Raw genomic sequence first — 21,513 nt, 5'->3', positions numbered from 1 at the left:
GTCCAGGCCTATGATTTTGTTGGTGAAGGGAATTTTGGTGAAGAAACTCCTATCAATGGATATAATGCATCGTTATTGTTAAGACTGATAGTTGTCTAAGGTCACTGTAAGGTTAAATGACTTGTTCAGGCTTATACAGCCATGCATATTGATATACAATATGTATTCTATAACAACACAATGCTTTCAATCTGTCTTCCTGAGAAACTCACTATTTGTCTTCAACCCTAAGTTGAAGACTTACAACAAGCTTTTGCAATAGTCATGATCTACAACGGGGTGGTGAAAATATCAGAAAAAAGAAGGTAACAGACATGAGAAAGCTGTTGAGAGGTAGAAACAAAAGACTTAACAATTGATTGGATACGGGGGTAGGGGAGGCTGAGAGAGTGAGGAAGCTCTGCTGTATTCAAGGATTTGAAATCCATGAAGTATCCCCTAAGGCTTTGCTGGGGGCTCTCTTCACTTCTCCCTCTGGACTGTTGTGTTTGGTGATCTCTGCAGTTCCTATGGGTTCAATTCTCTCTATACAGATGATGTGTTCAGCCCTAACCTGTCTCTTGATGTCCAGTCTTAAAGTCTCCACTGCCTCTTGGACATCTTAAACTGAATGTCCCAAATTTATCTTAAATTCATTATACCTCAAATAGAACTCCTTATCTTTCCCCACTAATTCTCCTCTCTCCCATAATTCCCTATTACTTTCTAGGATACCACCATCTTCCCAGTTACCTATGCTTGAAATCTGGCTGTTTTTCTTGACATCTCACTCTCTCAGTGTCCCCTACCCCCGTGTCCAATCAATTGTTAAGTCTTTTTGTTTCTACCTCTCAACAGCTTTCTCATGTCTGTCACCTTCTTTTTTCTGATATTTTCACCACCCTGTTGTAGATCATGACTGTTGCAATAGCTTGTTGTTAGGTCTCCTTGACTCAAGTCACATCCCACTCCAGTTCATCCTCTACCTATCAAAGCGATCTTTCTAAAGCATACATCATATTATGTCAAACTCCTCCAGCCCCCTCAAGCCCCATTCAGTAAACTTCACTGGTTCTATATTGGTTACCTTTAGGATCAAATATAAACTCATTTTGGCTTTTAAAGCCTTTTATAACTTAGCCAATTCCTCCTGCCTTTCCAGTGGTATACCTTATTCACCTCTATATACTTTGTAATCCAGTGACATTGGCCTTCTTGCCCTTTCTAGCACAAGACACTCTTATCTCCCGACTGTGCATTTTCTCTGGTTGTCCCCCATGCCTGGAATTCTCTCCTTCCTCATGTCTCCCTCCTGACTTCCTTGTCTTCCCTCGTATCTCAGCTAAAGTTCCACCTTCCCCAAGAAGATTTTCCTAGCCCTCCTTAATTTTAATTCTTTCCCTGTGAAACTATCCTCAATTATCCTCTTTTTATCTTTTTTTGTGCATAGTTGTTTGTATGTTGTCTTCCCTGACTGAGCTCTTTGAAAGTAGGGGCTTGTTTTGTTTTTACCTTACATTGTATCCCTACTGCTTAAAAGAATGCCTGGCACATAGTAGGTGCTTAATAAATGGTTATTGGCTGACTGAAATCAGCGCTGTGTCTTCTGCGAACAGGAACATTACAGTATTTGAACTTCCATTTGGACTCTGTACTGAACATGCTCCAGTATAGAGAATAATAGATGTAGTTAATAGATTATAGAGTGTCTGCTACAGAGTTGAAAGAGACCTAGGAGAGTTTTTAGTTCAACTTCCTTACTTTATTGATAAGGAAACTGAGATAAAGGGAAGTTAAGGGACTTGTTCAAGGTTTCATAGGTAGTGACAGAGCCAGGAAATCCCATGCTCTTCCCACTACAACATAATGCGTCTTTGTCACAGATATATTTAGTAAATATATGTCTCTTTGATATTAATTATGAGTGGGTCATGGTAGCAAAGCTTCAAGAGGGAGAGACAGAAATGCCTTTCCACGTGCCAGGCCTGTGCTAGATAAGTCAAACCACTACCCGTCCTGTTTCCGGTACAGTCCTGGGAGCCATCCTTCAGGGAAGCAGTTTCTCTGGAGCAGGGCTAATCATCCCCACCAATTGATAAGCAACTGCTAAGACAGGACAGGCAAACCAACCTAGCTAAGGGAAGAAATAAGTAGCATGTGCCAGGCAAGTCAAACCACCACCATCCCTTGGCCACCATCTCACATTCCTCAAACCCTGATGGAGACAGCCTAGGACCCCGAACACAAGAGACTTAGTAATAACAGTGTTTGAGCCTAGTGCCTATAGCCATCATCCTGGGAAGCAACCTCTGGAGATGCAGCCTGGCAACTGCTCCTGCACATGCTACAGCCACAGCTACTGAAGACCTAGAAAAGAAAGTTCTTTTGTCATTAAAATCCTTGGAACTATCAGATGACTCAACACCAAAAGTTGACATGATTTTTGTCAATGGAAACGACATTTAAAAAGAGGCATTACCACCTGCTGTACCCTAAGATCATGGGACCTTTCCATTTGACTTGCAGCCAAAACCTGCTACATCTGCTTTCTCTCCCATTAGAATGTGAGCTCCTAGAGAGCAGGGGCTGTCAGACTTTTTGTATCCCCAGCATTTAGCACAACTAACTATGTGCTTTGCGAACAGTAAGCACTTAATAAGTGCTTCATTCATTGAACAAAGTTAATTCTGTTGCATTTCTCAGGATATTATTTTATGTGACTTTAACATGCATGAAAGATAGCTTATTGGAGGAAACCCTTTAAAAATGAATTTTGTTCTACTGAATGAAATGCCTTTTTACTGTCAACAAATGGTAAGCAATTTGATTCAATAAATGTCAAGCAACTGCCATGTACAATGCTGAGTGTTGGGAATAAAACTACAAAAACTAAAATGGTACCTCTTCTCACAGAGCTTGCAGTAGTATCTTTTATTCTCTGTACTTTTTAATCAGTTATGTGGCTATAAAGATGTAGTCTGCTATAGAATTCTCTTTGTTAAGTTTCTCCTTCACATGTACTTGACACTACCTAGCTGCTCTTTCATGTTCATGTTCCCTCCGGTATCCTAACCCATCTTCTATATGTGCTTATTTCCCATGCTAGTCTTCTCTTATAGTACACATAATGATGGCTATATCCTGGATCTTGCCATTACCCACAAGTAATACCATTCTCATGTTCAAGGACTCCAAAATGTCTTTATCCAATTTTTTTTTCATTCCATTGTTTCTTATACCTCACTCCTTCTAAACCTATTGTTTATCCTCACTATGACCTCCAATCTCTCTGCCTCTCCATATTTTCTCAGACCAGTGAGTCAGTCGATAATTAGTAAGAATTTCTTAAGCACTTACAATGTATCAAGCACTGTGTTAAAAAACAAACAAACAAACACTAGAATAAAAAAGAAATGGGGAAGAGTAAAACAGTTCATGCTCTCAAGGAGTTTATATTCGAATGGGGAGATAAATTCAAGATAGATACAAAGTAGATGCAAGGTACTTTGAAAGGGGAAGGAAGGCATTCCAGACAAAGTGGACTTTGAGTTGAGCCATGAAGAAAACTAAGAGGTGAAAGCAAGGGTCCAGATTATTTTAGGCATGAGGAACAGCCAATACAAAGGCACAGAGATGGAAAATGGAGTATTATCTATTGATAATAGAACAGAGTAGGTAGATTCTAGAGTTTGTCAGGGGGAGTAAAGCATAATGAAACTGGAAAGGTAGGCAGGCGCCTGGGCTAGGAAGAATTTTAAATGCTGAGCATTTGATACTGGAGGTAATAAAGATCCATTTGAGCTCATTGAGCTGGTGGGGTTTGGCATGTAGGGGTAGGGGGAGGAGAGGGAGAGAGAGAGAACTACAAAAATAACCTTGGCAGCTGAGTTGGAGGATGGATGGAGAGGGAGAGACTTGAGAGACTGGTTAGGTTATTCCAGTACTCCAGGTCAAAGGTGATGAGGGCCTGAAGTAGGGTTATGGCTATGTGAATGAAGAAAACGGAGGAATATATATGAGAGATATTGTGAATGTAGAAACAACAAGATTTCAAAACAGCTTGGATATATGAGGTGAGAGTGAAGAACTGAGGATGGTGCTGAGATTATGGGCCTAAGTGACTGGGAAGACGTTGATACCTTGACAGTAACAGTAAAAGTTTAGAAGAAGGGAGAGTTTTGTGAGAAGATAATTAGTTCTGTTTTGTACATGTTGAGATGTCCAAAAGGCAGTTGGAAGTTCATGATTGTAACTTGGGGGCTGGATATATAGAGCTAGGCATTATCCACATGGAGATGATAATTTAACCCATGGGATAATTTAACCTAATGACATCACCAAGAAAAATAGTATAGCATGAGTTAGAAGTCATGAAATGGATGACAACTAGTAAAGAAGAGCAAGGAGAACCAGGAGAAAATTTTTTGGTGTTGGTCAGTTGTTCAGTTGTGTCCAACTCCTCTTGACCCTGTTTGGGGTTTTCTTGGCAAAGATACTGGCGCGGTTTGCTATTTCCTTCTCTGGCTCATTTTACAGATGAGGAAACTGAGGCAAACAGGGTTAAGTGACTTGCTGAGGGTCACACACAGCTAGTAAGTGTCTGAGGCTTGATTTGAACTCAGGTCTTCCTGACTCCAGGCCCAGCGTTCTATCCACTGTGCCGCCAGGTATTATGAAAATCTAAAAAAGAGAGAACATCAGGAGAGGATTATCAGTAACGTTGAATGTTGTGGAGAGATAAAGGAGGTTGCAAAAATTTTTAGCCATTAAGAGATCATTGGTAACTTCACAGAAGGCAATTTGAGTTGAATGATGAGATTGAAAGCCAGATTGCATAAAACTTAGGAGACAAAAGAATGTGGGGGTACTACTACTCATTTGAATGGTTTTCTCAAGGCATGTGGCCAAGAAGGAGAGGAAAGATACAAGATATTGTAGAGATGGTTGGATCCAGTTATTGTTTGTTTTTCAAAGAATGTGTGTGTGTGTGTGTGTGTGTGTGTGTGTGTGTGTGTGAATAGGACATTCCCCTTGTGATTGTAGGCAGTCCAGAACAAGCCAGTAGATAGAGAGAAATTGGATGTAAGAGGGAAATGGAGATGATAGTGGGAATAATTTGGTGTATGATTCAGGAGAGGATAGGACAAAAGATACATGTAGAGGGATTTGCCTTGGCAAGAAGAAGGACTACATCTTTAGCTGAGACTGGTGTGAAAGAAGAGATAGTGAAAGAATATAATGATATGGCATGAGGTGGAGAAGAAAAGGTGGAACTTTAGGCAAATGGGTTCAATACTTTTTGTCAAGTGTGAGGTGAGGTCCTAAGCTGGGAGAGTGGGTCCTGTGGGAGATCTGAGGAGAGAGATTTAGAATAGCCACTGAGGAGAGTGTGATAGTGAATCATTTACAGTGGAGTAGAATGTTTGCCTTGGTGCAGTTCAGATTAGATAACATAGAATGGAATGAAATAAGTATTTATATAATTCCTACTATGTGCCAGACACAAAATTTGATCCTCACAACCCTGTGAGGTAAGTGCATTTATTATCTCCATTTTAGAGTTGAAGAAACTGAGGCAAACAGGATTAAGTGTCTTGCCCAGGGTCACCTAGCTAGTAAGTCTAAAGCTGGTTGAACTCAGATCTTCCTGACTCCAGGCCCCTGAGCTTTATCAAACACTGTGCCACATGTTGCTTCTAAATTTAGAGTAGGCCTTTAGCATTTTTTCATATTTAGCAGTAGGTAAATAGGAGTGAATGGGACAGAAGGAGGAATAATGCCATGGTTGAGTCTTGGCATAGTGTGATCAGCAGTAGGGCAAGGGGGCAAGAAAATCGAGGTTGGAGGATAGTGGAGAATTCAGTTGTTTCACTAGGGGAAAAGAGTGTAGCCTGGGTAAAAATAATAGCCTGGGAAGAAAACAGAGGATAGAGGGAATGGAGGTCCCAGTGAGGATACAGAACAGGTTTAGGAATTGTAGGGGTAAGAAAGGTGGAATGATAAAAGATTATAATCAGATAAAGGAACATCAGAGCATGTGAACATAGAAGTGGAATATTTGAGGGTGATGGCAAGATTGGGATTTGACCATCTTGTTCTGTAGTTGGGGTAGAATTGAGGAAATAGGTTATAGGATTTGAACATATTGTGGGACAGGGAGAGTAGGATATTTAAGGTGATAACAATATTAAGTTGAAATCCCCTACTATGAGGACAGGAGATGGGAAGTGAGAAAGACTGAGCCAGGCACTGAACTCATTGCAGAATGGAGAATATCAGAGACCACTAAATAGCCACCAGGAACTGGATTGGTGATATATTTAGATAACCTGGATCTCAAATGATGATGGTTGCTTAGTAAAGATGGTTGAAAGAGGGCCTGGATGTGACAAAGAGGAGCAAATCTGACTCCCTTTCTGTGACCAGTGATTCACCATCACCCCTTAACTGACTGCACATACTTCTCCCTTCCCAATCTTGAAGTCTTGGTAAACTAGTACCCAGGCTACACTCTATTTCTGAATCCCTTGCTCACTTGTTCTATTGCTAATCATACCTTGCAAAATCCCAACCACACTATCAGCTTCCTTTGTTCCTACTCACTGAGATGGAGGAAGTCAAGAAACCATTCTGATTGGCTCTATTTTAAATATATTATCTAATGTCAGCTGTGTCCTCACTCCAGCAAGGCAATCCTTGTGCCCTTTCCTAAAGGGTTCTCTATATCATTTACCACAGCAGTTTTTTAAAAAAAAATTTCTTTTCTCTCCTCAAACCTCTCATGACAACCATCCTTCCACATTCAGCTGAGCAACTTATCTCATGCTTCAATGAAAAAATTGAAGCCATTCACTGTGAGCTCCTTTTTTCCCCTCCTCATTTTTCCCTATGACATTATCTCTCATCATTTTCTCCTTTACTCCAATCTCTGATGAAGAGATGACTCTTTTTGTCAAGGCCAATCTTTGATCCTACCTCTTGCTATTTTCTGTAGCATATTTCCTCCACCATTATTCCCCTTCGATCTGATCTTCAGTCTCATTTTTCCTGATGCCTATAAACATGCCCTAGTCTGTCCAGTCATTTAACAATCCCCACTAGATCCTTCCTATATATCATCCTATGATTCTCCATCTCTCAGCTAAACTTGGGGAAAAAAATTGTGCCTCCATTTCCTTTTACTCTTTGATGAACCCTTTGTAATTTGCTTTGCCAACCTCATCCCTTAACTGTTCCCTCCAGTTACTAATAATCTCTTAATCACCAAATAATGGTGTCTTCTCAATCTCATTCCTTCTTAACCTCTGCAGTATTTGATACTGTTGACTACCCTTTTCTCCTCCATACTCTCTCTCTCTAGGTTTTAGTGATATTTTTTTCTCAGAGTTCTTCTTCTATCTATTTAACCATTCTTCAGTCTCTTTTCTAAATCTTATTAAACTCTCTAATTTTCTTAGGATTTGACCTTTTATATGTGCATCTATTTGGAGCTTACTGGTTTAAACCTACTTTTTTCAAACCATTTTCTAGTTTTTCAAGCAGTTTGTGTAAAATAGGGAGTTCTTCTTCCATAACTTGTGTTTTTGGGGTAATAAAACATTGTGCTGTTTTCGCTACCTTCCGATTCTTGCCTACCAAGTCTGACCCACTAATCTACCTTTCTGTTTTTCGATTGATACCAATGGTTTTGTTCATAACTTCTTTATGGTTTAATTTACATTCTGATAATTCTCTATGACTCCTACCTTTGGACTTTTTTTTTCCTATTATTTTCTTTGAGAAGCCTATACCTTTTATTTCCTCAAATGATTTCTCCCCCCCCCAGTTCTATTAAGTATCTCTTTCTTCTGGGTATTATAAAACACCCAGATTTAATTTGGTATTAAATCTATAAATAGGTTCAAGTAGTATTGTCATTTTTGTTATATTAACACAGCACAACCATGAGCACTAAATTATTTTTGTCTAATTTAATTTAAGTAAAAAAGTGTTTTTATAGTTGTATTTTGATAAATGCCTTGCTCTCTTAAGTTCCAGCTATTTTTAATATTTTTGGAGTTAAAAATTAAATTGCTATTATTTCCATATGGTTTTCTGTTAGCAATATGCAGAACTGCTATTTTTTGAAATTTATTTTTTATAACTTTGAGCAAGTCACTTAACATCTTGAGCTTCAATTTCTTCAGCTATTAAATGAAGAGTTTGATACTGGGTATTCTCCGAGGGATCCTTCCAGCTTTATGAACCTATTAATTGTTTCATTTAGTTTCTTGACTGATCATTAGGAGTTTTCTAAATAAATTATCGTGTTTTCTGCAAACCATTATGTCATCATTTGAAAAAGTGATAATTTTGTTTCTTCTTTGCCTATGTTTTATTCCTTTAATTTCAAGCTTTTTGCTATAGCTGACCTTATAAGAATTGTCAAACATTAGTACATAGATGGGTAGCCCCCTACCTCCCCCCTTTTAAAAAATTCCTGTCTATCCTGGAAAGCTTGTAATATTATTCTGTTGTAAATAATGCTAGATCTTGGTTTTAGATAAATGCTTTTTATGGATTTTAACATGAAAGTGCTATATTTTGTCTAAGACTTTTGTACTTCTATTGATATAGTTGCATGCTTTTTATGCTCATAGATTTGATGTTGTAAGGGGCTCTCAGGCTACATAGTCCAACCCCTCAATTTTGCAAATGAGGTTCTGAAAGGTTAAGTTACTTGGAAGAGGCTACACAACTAGTAAGTTGCAGAACCAGGATTCAGATTCAGATCTTGGAACTCTCAAGTTCAGCCTACATTCCATTATCTCCCATATTAATTGTGCTCATTGTTTTCCTAATGTTGAACCATCTTAACATCTTTGTTATGAATCCATTTGAATCATAGTTAATTGATTTTTAGCTATATTGTTGTTCTTTCTCTGCTAGGATTTTCATTTCATTTTATTTTATTGTTTTTTGGTTAGTCACTTTTTTTTGCATATAACTCTTAGAACTTTTCTTTCTTAAAAAAAATTTCAGTTCCAAATTTTCTCTCTCCCTCCACTTCTTCCATATCCAGTTGAAAAGGCAAGAAATATGATACCCATTATATAAATGAAATCATGCAAAACATATTTCCTATAGCTATATTCCAGAATGGGGGTAGGAAGGAAGCAAGGAAAATAAAGAAAGGAAAAAAATAAAAATAAAAAAATGTTTCAATCTTCACTTTTGAATCCTTCAGTTGTCCATCTAAAGGTGGATAGCATTTTTCTTCATGAGTCCCCTAGCTAGAATTGTTGCCGATTTTTACATTGATCAGAGTTGCTGTCTTTCACAATTGATTATCTTCACAGTATTGCTATTACTGTGTACATTGTTTTCCTGGTTCTGCTCACTTCACTTTGCATCAGTTCCCATAAATGTTCCCAGGTTTTCTGAAACCATTCTCTTCATCATTTCTTACAGTATTCTATCACAATTGTATACGGAAAGTCGTTCAGCCATTCCTCAATTGATAGGCATCCTCTTAGTTTCCAATCCTTTGCCACCAAAAAAAGAGCTGCTATAAATATTTTTGTACATATGGATCCTTTTCCTTTTTGTTTAATCTCTTTTGGGTATAGACCTAGTAGCAGTGTTGCTGGGTCAGAGGGTATGCATAGTTTTAGAGCCCTTTGGGTATAGTTCCAAATTGTTCTCCAGAATGGTTGTGCTAGTTCACAGCTCCACCAAATAGCATATTAGTGTACTTATTTTCCCACATTTTACTTAAAAAAATTCCTAATATTCATTAGGGATATTTCTTATAGCTAACTTTTCTAAAATTCTATTCATCTCAACTCCATTCTTATTTATTTCATAGTTAGATTTAGGTAGGTCTGAGAGGGGTAAATTGAAGACACTCACTAATGTAGTTTTATTGTCTGTTTCCTCCTGTAACTCATTTAAGTTTTCCTTCAAGAATTTGGATGCTATGCCATTTGGTGTGTATATGTTCAGTATTGATATTAATTCATTGTTTGTAGTACTTTTTAGCAACATATAAATTGCCCTGATTATCTCTTTTAATCAGGTCTAGTTTTGCTTTTCTTTTTAATCTAAGATTATAACTGCTACCCCTGCCTTTTTTCTTTTACTTCAGATGAAGCATAATAGATTCTGCTCTAGCATCTTATTTTTCTCTAGACATCTTTCTGTTTCAGATGCATGTCTTGTAAACAATATATTTGTTGGATTTTGGTTTCTTGGCCATTCTGCTATCCTCTTCTGTTTTATGGATGAGTTAATTCACAGTTGTAATTTCTAAGTATGTAGTTTTCCTCTATTCTCTTTTACCCTTCTTATTTTCACCGCCTCCCTTCCTCATGAGTCTGTTTTGCTTCTAACTTGCCTCTCTTAATCTACCCTCCCTCTGATCACCCTGTCCCCACTTTCTCTTTATCCTTTCCCCTTCTACTTCCCTGTTGAGTAAAATTAGTTTCTTTTTTGTTTTTTGAATTTTAGTATTTTATTTTCTCCCAGTTCCATATATAAACAATTTTTAGCGTTCATTTTTAAAACTTTGAGATCCAGATTCTCTCCTGTTCTCCTTCCTCATCCCCTCATTGAGAAGGCAAGAAATTCAATATAGGTTATACATGTGTACTCATGCAAAACATTTCCATATTAGTCATGTTGTGAAAGAAAACATAGACCAAAAAACCAGTCCTCAAGAAAAATAAAGTAAAAAAAAATACTTCAATCTATATTCAGATACCATTAGTTCTTTCTCTGAGGATAGATAACATTTTCATCATAAGTCCTTCATAGTTGTCTTAGAGTAAGATGGATTTCTGTACTGAACTGTGTGTGTATGTACATTCTTTCCTCCTTGAAATAGTTCATATGAGAGTGAGGTTCAGGTGTTGCCCTCTCCCTTCCCCCATTTCCTCCTCCATTGTATAAGCTTTTCTTTGTATGCTTCTTTTATGTGAGATATTTTTCTCTATTCTTCATCTCCCTTCTTCTCTATGTGCATCTTTCTTTCTCCCCTTCCCATGCTTCTTTTGAGATCATCTCAACATAATAGACTCATGCTTTTTGTCTAAGTAGGCTCCTTTTTGCTGCCTTAATGATAATATTATTCTTAGGAGTTACATGCATTTTCTTTGTATTTAGGAATGTGAACAGTTTAACCTTGTTTAGTCCCTTATTATTTCTCATTCATAAACCCCTTTTTATATTCTTAATTCTTGTGTTTGAATGTCAAAATTTCTATTCAACTCTGTTTTTTGTTTTGTTTTTTTTGTCAGGAATGCTTGAAAATTCTCTGTTTAATTAAATGTCCATTTTTTTCCTTTGGAGGATTTTTTTGGGTAAGCTATTCTTGATTGTAATTCTAGGTCCTTTGTCTTCTGGAGTATCACCAAGCCTTCTGTGGTAGCTGCTAAAGTTCATGTGATTCTGACTGTGGCTCCAGGATATTTGAATTATTTCTGGCTACTTTTGTAGTATTTTTTTCCTTGACCTGGGAGCTCTGGAATTTGGCTATAATATTCCTGGGAATTTTCATTTTGGGATTTCTTTCAGGAGGTGACTAGTAGATTCTTTCAGTTTCTACTTTGTCCTCTGGTTCTGAGATATCTGGCCAATTTTTCTTTATTGTTTCTTGAAATATGATATCTAGGCTCTTTTTTTATTTGTGGTTTTCAAGTAGACCAATAATTCTTAAATGTTTCTCCTTCCTCTGTTTTCTAGGTCATTTGTTTTTCCTATGAGATATTCCATATTTTCTTCTTTCCCCCTACCCCCAGTCTTTGGATTTTGTTTTATTGTTTCATGATGTCTCATGAAGTTATTGGCTTTCACTTGCCTAATTCTAATTTTTAAGCAGTTATTTTCTTCAGTATTTTTGTCCCCTTTTATAAAGCTGTTGATTCTTTTCATAATTTTCTTATGTTGTTATTGTTTCACTTCCCAGTTTTTCCTCTGTTGCTATTTCATTCAATTTTTTGTCATTTTTTAAAAATCTCTTTCTTTAGCTTTTCTAGGAATTCTTGTTGAGCTTCTGTCCAATCTGAATTTTTTCTTTGGAGGCTTTGCTTATGGATGTTTTCAAGTCATTGTCTTCTTCTGGGTTGTGTCTTGAGCTTCTCTGTCACCAGGTTCTTGTTGTTTTTGTTTGCTTTTTTTCCCAGCCTATTTCTTCACTTTGGACTTTGTTAGAGTTGGGCTCTGCTGGCCTCTGGAGGGGGAAGACTGGCTTGAACTTCAGGCTTTTATGTCTTTCTGCTTTCCCAATTCAGTTTGGGGTTGTGTAAGTTTGGTGTTTCCAACATGTTGTAATTTGTGGAGAAGTTTGGTCATTGACCTCTTAGTCTGTGCTGCAGTCCTTACCTAGGGCCCTCTTGACCATCACCTCTCTTCCCCACCCTGGGACTGCAACCCAGAACTGGATAATAGGCAACAGAGCTACCAAGTGGCACTTAATCCTGCGCCCAGTGCTAGTACAAGGGTCCCCTGGGATCTTTTTCTAACCAGCTGTTCATTCCCCTTACCAGCACTGGGCACTGCTTTCCTTAGCTGCTGCCCCCCCCCCCCAGCCTACAGACGATGGGAAATGACACTATCCTCTCCACCAGTCTCCACCCCAGTGTTTTTTATGCTGCTTTCTGTATTTCTAAGCTGCCCTGGACTGGAAAAATTACTCACTGTGACTTGTTCTTGGCTTTCACTCTCAGAATTCAGTTTGATGTTTTCTGTGGTTATCTTATAGAATAGGTTTTAGGGGATGTTTGGCAGTTGTGACCTTTCAGTTCACCATTTTGACTGCTTGTCAGAATTTTATTTAGAATTTTTATGTCAATGAATATAGAGATTTGTGTCAGGGCTATTAAGCACCTACTTACTATATGTAAAGCATTGTGCTAAGCACAGGAAATATAAAATCAAAAGTGAAGCTTACATTTTAACAGGAGGAGACTGTGTGTGTGTGTGTGTATTCAGGCAATGTACAAAATATATACAAAGTAGTTTTTAGAAGGAGTGCATGAGCAGCTGTCAGCAAAATCTTCATGGAGAAGATGGTACCTGAATTAAATCTTGAAAGAAGTCAGAGATCTAAGAGGTAGAGATGAGGAAGGAATATATTCCAGGTATAGGAGACAGTTATTGCAAAGGCATGGAAATGGGAAATCAAGTTTAGCAGGACTAGAGAGTGCGATTGAAAAGGGACAGGTTGTAAAGATTATTAAATGCCATGCAGAGTAGTTCATATATGATCCTAGAGGTATGAGGCTACCACTGGAGTTTCTTTATTAGGGGAATGACCTGATCAAACCTATTCTTTAGGAAAATCACTTTCGCATCTATGAGGAAGAGGGATTGGAGTGGAGAGAAACTTGAATCAAGGAGTACCAATAGGAATTTATCATACTAGTTCAAGTGAGAGAGGGGTGATGGCAGTGGTTGTGTGAAAAGAGAAAACAAATATATGAAAGAGGTTGTGGAGATAGAAATAACAAAATTTGGCAATTGATTGGATGTGTGGCATGAATGAGACTAAAGAATTGAGGATGCCACCAGAGATGTGAACTTGGGTGATTGGGAAAGGGTAGTGGTACCCTTGGCAGTAATATGGAAGTTCAGAAGATGGATGAGTTTTTGAGGAAAGACAATGAGTTCTGTTTTGGATTTGAGTTTGAGATACTTACAGGACATTTAATATGAGATGTCTAATAGATAATAATGTTTTTGTTTCTAAACTCTTTGTATTTAGATTGATAAATATCTTCTATAGTTTTGAAGTGATTATTTTGCTGATCTATACAAAAATCAGAAAGCTACCAAAACCATTTAGTTTCATTTCTAATAGAATGTATTGGTTAGTGTTTTCATTATGTGGATACACACACACACATACATATATATACATATATATATATATATATATATATATATATATATATATATACATACATACATTTTATTTTCTGCATAATGAATCTAATTCTGGATTCAATGTTTATTTTAAATTTTTTTTTATGTTTTTATAGGAAAGATGATAAAGATTATGCTTTAAAACAAATAGAAGGAACTGGGATTTCTATGTCAGCATGCAGAGAAATAGCAGTAAGTAAAGATCTTTTCGTTATTGTTGTTGCTGTTGCCATTATCGTCAACAAACATTGAGTGTCTATTATATACCAGTCACTTGTATTGCAATTCAATTTTCTTGGCACTAAAATTCTTTCTAGTGAATAATGTAGTAGATTGTGAAAACTAAAAATTTTGTTTAAAACAATTCTCACCATATATAAGATATGTTCATTTTATTGTAAATATGATCTTTGGCTCCAGGAATAACTTATCTTTTCACTTATCTGGGAATAACTCTTTCTGATATGAATACTTGTGTCTTAGCTGTACTGTATATTTAATTGCACAAGAAAATGAGTTTGTGGAAGGTAGCGGAAAGAGCACCACACTTGATGTTAGTAGAGAGCTAAGGGTTTCCTATTCCTGCCTTGAATAATTGTGTGTGACTGTGGGCAAGTTAACTAAACTTCCCTGAACTTCATTTTCCTCATATGTAAAATAGGATTAAGAATATTTGTTGTGCCTACCTCACAGGCTTGTTGTAAGGATAAACAAATGTAATACATCTGTAAAGTGCCTTGAAAACCTTGAGGTCAAGTTAACAAGAATTTATTAAGCCCCTATGTGCAGACCCTATGCTAAGCTAGGGATACAAAAAAGGCAAAAACACTCTCTGCGCTCCTGGAGCTCACTCTGTCAGCTGTTTCTGTCAGTAGTGGTATGTTAGTTTATTGAAGTAATAGAAAAATATTTATTATGGTGGGATTCATGGATTATTAAAATTATATGAACGCAATTATTTCAGTACCTTGTTTTCATAGCTGCTACTTGTTTAAAATCATGTGTGCAAAGCAAAATAAATATATTTTGGATCATATAGTTTTGAATGACATTTTTCTTTGTAGTGGAATATTTATTTGGAATTTTTATAAGCACTTTATATAACAACTTGTTCATCCATTTATTGCCAATCAATTGATTTTTTATTTTTTTTGTTCTTATTTTAAAGATATTTTTCCAAATTTGTTTATTTAGATTTTTGAAGTATTTAAGGATGTGAATTAGAATCTGTACTTTTATTTACTTACCCTATCTTACTGAAAAAAAATTATTAAAAGTAACATGAGTTTTAGGAATTTTACCCTTTTCACAGACTTGTAACAAACAACCAATATCGTCCAGTTGCACAATCTTAAGTTTTGAGAGGTATTTCAGATGCTGTCTAGTTCATGTTGCTGTATGAGGAACTTTTCCACAAAATCACTAACAAATGATGTCATCTGATGTTACTATCTTGGGTTTGAAATTTTTTCATGTATTATTAACTATGAAGAGCCCTAGAAAATTGTTACTTTTCAGGTATATGCCATAGTGTGCTCTGTATGTAACATAATTCTAAGAATTAAATTTATAGAGGCAGTTTGGGTAGAATTTTGGGCTTAGAGTCAGGAAGACCTAAATTTGATTCCTTCATAAGTTATATATTAGCTGTGTGATACTGGACAAGTTTCTTAACTTTATGTGCCTAAGGCAACTCCTTAAGACTTATCTATTAAGTCACAGGAAGTGGCACAGATGACAGAAGGAAAGAAATTCCTTTGTAGTGAAGAAGTCACAGATTCTTCTCATATTGACATAGTACTTGTGATATTGAAAGCTCTAAATTAGGAATTTTTGGACAACTTTTTTCATGTTTCTTCATCAGAGATCAATTAGAAAATGAATTGCTGATTTAATTTTCATTTCTTAAATATGTTTTTCAGGTTGAATATTTGAGTATTGAGAGGTCCTTTAATCATGTAGATGTGGTTTTGAATAGAATGGTACTTAAACCAAAACTGTTTGACCAGCAATTTCACAGTTTCTGAAGGCAGTTTCTGACAGTTTGTCTCCTTGCTACCTTTTGTCAAATCCTTTACCACATTGTCAACTTTTTTGTATGTCATCTTGGGCCTAGCACAGTCTGTCTCATCATTCAGCCAAACCTCAACATTCATCCAAAACTGTTCTTTCCAAAGTTACCAGTGACTTTTAACAGGCAAATCCAATGGCCTTTTCAGCTTGCACTACACTTTCTTTTTTCTTACTCTCTTCTTAGCCCATTATAATATAGTTTCTGACCTTGTCATTCCACTGAAACTATTCTCCCTAAAGTTTCCAATGTGATCTCTTACTTGCCAAACCAAATGACCTTTTATCAATCCTGACTCTCCCTGACCTCTCTGTAGCCTTTGACACTGTTGATCACCCTCTTCTTGTTATCCTCTTCTCTCGATGTTTTTGGGATACTGTTCTCCCTGGTTCTCTTCCTACTTATCTGACCACTCCTTCTCTGTCATCTTTGCTGAATCAGTCTATTGCCAAGGTCTGCTGATTTCACTTTTGCAACATCTTTTGAATATAACTCCTATTCTCCTCTGACACAGCCATAACTCTGATGCAGATCCTTATTACCTCATGCCTGGACTATTGCAATAGCCCTCAAGCCACTAAGTGATTATTTTCTAACGCTCAAGTCTAACCATGTAAACCAACCCCTCTTCCCCGCCTCCTCCAACTCCACTGGCTTCTTATTGCCTCCAGGATCAGATACAAAATATTCTGGTGTTCAAAACCCTCATAAATTAACCCCCTCCTACCTTTCTAGTCTTATTATACCTTACTATCTATCATGTATTCTTCAGTCCTGTGATAGTGGCCTCCTTCCTGTTCTGTGAATTAGACACTCCATTTCTTATCTTTTACCATTTTCTCTGCCTGTCCCCCATGCTTGGAATACTTTCCTTCCTCATCTCTGCCTTCCAGTTTCCCTGGCTTCTTTTAAGTGCCAGCTAAAATCCCGTCTTTACAGGAAGGCTTTCACATTCTCTCTTAATTTTGCTGCCTTCTTTCTGTTGATTAGTTTGATTTATCTTGTATATGGCTTATTTGTACATATATGTTTGCTTGTTGTCTCCCTCATTAGATTGTGAGCCCCTTGAGGGCAGGGGCAGTCTTTTGCCTCTTTTTGTGTGCCCAGCACTTAGCACAGTGCCTGACCCAGAGGAGGTGCTTAATATATGACTAACAATAACTATTAATTGAATTGTATTAAATGATGATGTCAAATAGCTAGACATCGACACATTCTTTATTAGCATCAATGCCTCACACAAATAACAAATAAAATTATCAGATTGGTATCAAATGGATAAGATTGTCTGAAAGGGGAATATTTTAATCTTCAAGACAGGAAGATAGTTCTATTAAATGATACATCTCTAGCTGACATTTATTATGTTGACAAATTAGCTGAAACCCTAGGTATGGAGAGGTTTTACAAAACAATTTTATTTGGTATCCAAAACAATATAAATAATTTATCATTATTTCATTGTCAGTTATGTGTAATCTCCTTTAGATTGGTAACATTAAGTAAAGGTTACTTATTTAAGAAAGTGAGTATTTTGGAGTAGTATTATTTAAGAATCATTGTAATTTAATGTTTCATTGTGGGATGAAGGCCATCCTGGGTTCCTGAAGCCTGTGCTTTTCAGAGATTATTATATCCTTCCTAAGTAGAGAGGCCCAAGATTTTCAATGAAGGACATTTGTGTGAGCCATCAGTCTAAGTCAGATATTCTGTGTGTGTCTGTGATAGATAGAGAGATGGATTTCTTTGGCAGTCTATTGAAGCTTATGGATCCCTTCTCAGAATATTGTTATAACAACTCATAATTGAAGGAAATGATAAAATTTCAGTTGAAAGTTAATGAAAATGACAATGTAACTTTTTTAATCTATGTTCATGGACCCCTAAAATCTGTCCAAGGGGGACCATTGTAACCCAAGTTGAAAAATCATAATCTAAGTAGAAGCTCATCACCATAACATTATAACAACCATGTAATGAAATCTTTTGGCCACATCAGCCCGTGAAACAGTCACTCAAGGCAAGGAAAGAAAAAATTCTAAACCAGATTAAAATATAATTTGTAAATATTTAACACAATAAATAAAAATACAGTGCAGTATAGATAATGTTCATTTGTGGTTTTCTAAGTCAATACGTGACTGCAGGGATTTGTTTTTCTTTGACTTTGATACCACTGGTCTTCAGTGGAAGGAGCATCCACATTCTCATAGTCCTGTTTTGGAACAATGTTTGAAGACTTTCCACTGTGATATAGGACTAGCCAGAGTTTGTGTTCTACTGGTATAATCTTCAAACCCCAGGCCTGCAGAGATAGAAAGGAGGGCAGATTAGGGCAAGGGGTATTCAGAAAAAAAAAACAAAACCCAGGCCTATTACTGTGCTATTATGAGAGATTGGAATAGGACTCATTGAACAGATATCTAAAATATTATATTTTTTTAAAATGGTAAACATATTTTATGGTATATCCAATAAAGGAAATAAGGTCAGCAGAAATTATAATTTCATTTTTACACCAGAGTGAAAGCCTTTCCTAGTGTAAAAACTTCATGGAGGAATTGAGTTTTTGGAAGTGTTTTGAGTGAAGGAAGATAATTATATGAGATGGTAGAGGTGGAAAATGGGTTCTATTTTTGTGGTTTAGAATGTGGAATCACAGGGGCAGCTAGGTGGCACAGTGGATAGAGCACCAGCGTTGGATTCAGGAGGACCTGAGTTCAAATCTGACCTCAGACACGTATCACTTACTAGCTGTGTGACCCTGGGCAAGTCACTTTACCCCATTGCCTAGCCAAAAAAAAATCTTAAAAAAAAAAAGAATGTGGAATCACAATTGCACAAAGCTAGCACTGATTAATTTTGCATATGAAGATTTAAGGAAATAGATTGGTGAGGAAGAAGGAAGAAAAAAAGAAAGGAGAAAAATGCATGAAACTTAGTAGTTAAGAGATGGTAAAATTGGAGAGAGAACTTTCATGTCAGGATCAGAAACAATTAAGAGTTGAGAAGTGAATAGGTGGTGAGGAATTAGAGGCAATAAATATGGGTAACTGTAGGAGCTTTTCAACGAAAGGAAGGTATGAGAACCATAGGACAATAACTTGAAGAAATGGTAGGCTCACATGGAGATATTTTTAAAAAGGGAGAAGGTTGAGCCATAGTATATTTATAGATGACAGGGAGTTGCCAGTAAATAGTAGAGACAATTACTACTAGTAGCACTATTGTTACTGCTGCTATTAGTACTACTGCACTACTAATCTGCTGCCGCTGTTACTGCTGCTGCTGCTACTACTATTACAAGTCATAATAACTCAAAGCCCAATTCATCATCCTTGCCATCAGAGAGTGGGACAATGACAGAGTAAAGGAATGGCAGCCAGTAGTGTGCAGAGTGTGTGCTGTGGTAGTTGTGAAGGCCTGGGAGAAGCCTTCAAATACTGAAAACGTGAAATACATGAAACACATGAGAATAACGACACTGATACTGAAATGATTTTGAAAAAGAGACAATGCTTAGTCATATTTAGACTGGAATTCTAAAAAGGTCTTTTTGAGTCTAGAGGTGTGACCCCAACTAGCAGAGGAATTATATAAAAACAGAGTAACTAAAAAAAACCCTGGTATTATAAATGGACCCATTCTCCTGAATTTGACAGAAGGTCAAAACTGTTTCAGAACCTGTACACAACAATTTTTGTGTCAGCTCTTGCCAAAAGTAAGAACGGTAAGAAGAGAGGTGCAGCTATAAAGAAAAATCACTAAGGATTCAAATGCCACTGTGATTTGAGAGATCTAAGATTTCATTAGTACTTAATTGGTACATGCAGTAGAAAACTTGAATGCTCTATTTCCAACTTAAAGGAAACAAACAACAAAAAAATATGGAAAGGAATCCAAAAAACAACAGCACATCAGAAATTCTGTTTTCTCTTAATCAGCAACTGAAAGCTAGAACTTATGCATGACAAACTCACTGTCTTTCATGTACTGACAAGCAGCAACTTTAAAATGTCCTGAAGAATTTAACCAAAGAAATTGTGCTTTAAGTGCATCATTATCACAATCCTGCAATCAATCACCTAGACATTACACTGATCCATAAAAACTTAAAAACAATGGTTTTTTAAAAAATTAGATATTGCTATACCAAATCCTCATACTATCCAAGCTACATGGTTGCTAACTGATAACTGATATTATGATATGAAAATATGATAATAATAAAATTTTTTTTTCAAAATATAACACTGTAGTAGAAGAGGCCAAAATAATTTAGGAAAATAATTTTAGGAAAAGTGTGAAGTGCATATCATCCCTGGTGTCCTCTATAACTATAGTTATACTAAGGATCCTTTCAGTGAATTTAATGAGGATGATATTCTGTCCTAATACTTTTATTCAGCTATGAAAATTGCTGAGCTGTGTTACCTTCTTGAACAATAATCCATAATCCATGAAATGTAAAAGAATGATGACAAGATAACAACTTTTCTTGGAATCATTTCTATCTACATTTTATTGTCAGAGATGAGAAGAATGAGATGATGATGGTGAGGATGATGATGATGATGATATTTGGTCTCAAGAACTCCAACACACCAAAAACATAACTTGGATCAAATGAGAAACAGAAAACTTGTATAACATAGATATAATGAACAATAGTATAGTTAGGTCAATAAAGGTAAGTGACTGAAATTCAAACTTCTGTACAAAACTGGAAATCAGTGGGGCCAGGTAAAATCTATAATTATTGGGTCACATGTTTTATACTGCTGAATAAATTACTAGCAGGGATTTTTATTAGCTTCCTCTGAGATTTAAAACTCATCCTACTTTTCTTGACAGAAGGCATCACATATCTATAAACAAAAGATGAGAGCATCAGTGACCTCTCCAAATATAGATATACTGTATACATATTAAGCTTGCATCTCAAAAAAAAGAAAACAATCTATAATAGAAAAGATTATGCCAAAAAATCTCAGCTATATATTGTCAGTTTGATTATTATTGAACAAATTGCTTGAAAGCACAGTAATGTAGTCTTCTGTTGATTATCACAGAGTCTTTGACACTTTTCCACACTCATGGTTATTCATATACTGAAAATACATAAAATAGATCCAAAGTGTTTGATGTTCACAGGGAGAATTGTTTACTCTTTTAAACATTCTACCAACTCAATAATGTTAAGAATATTTAATATAAAACATAGCATCTTCAAGGAAGTAAGTTTAGGTCTTCTATTGTTTTTCCAAGCCTTGAACTCTGATTTTTACTTCCAAGTCAGAGAGGAGGAAGTAGTACCAAAACATCCTGTTAGTCGCTTGATGTGTGTGGACTCCACTGAAAAGCTCACTAAACAACTATTTCATAACATGGAAACTTTCTCCAACAGTATCTGAATGTCATTTAGACTTAGTAAGTATAAAATTTTTTAATGTGTGCCAACAAAGAATAGACACTCAAAGCTTTGATCTTGAATCTTAAAGTCAAACAGAACCTAAAGAAAAAGAAGATACATAGTTTGGTCATCTTCAGGCAAGATGCAT

The 21,513-nt window shown here is 36.4% G+C and overlaps 1 protein-coding gene across 5 annotated transcripts in view; it reads left to right on the top strand.

Moving 5' to 3' along the window:
- CDK8 (cyclin dependent kinase 8) overlaps nt 1-21,513 on the top strand; it is a 140,805-nt gene that overhangs the window by 51,501 nt on the left and 67,791 nt on the right. For all 5 annotated transcript variants that reach the window (XM_020997190.2, XM_078147070.1, XM_020997193.2 and 2 more), the window contains one exon: nt 13,998-14,073. In XM_020997190.2, coding sequence (XP_020852849.1) covers nt 13,998-14,073 — 76 coding nt within the window. Of the gene's footprint in view, nt 1-13,997; nt 14,074-21,513 lie in introns of those variants that run through there.

This window comes from Phascolarctos cinereus, unplaced genomic scaffold (genome assembly GCF_003287225.1).
Source record: "Phascolarctos cinereus isolate Bilbo 61053 unplaced genomic scaffold, phaCin_HiC Scaffold_726;HRSCAF=1367, whole genome shotgun sequence".
Taxonomy (NCBI): Eukaryota; Metazoa; Chordata; class Mammalia; order Diprotodontia; family Phascolarctidae; genus Phascolarctos; species Phascolarctos cinereus.
The sequence above is the reverse complement of the archived record's forward strand: the minus strand, read 5'-3'. Positions and strand labels throughout refer to the sequence as shown.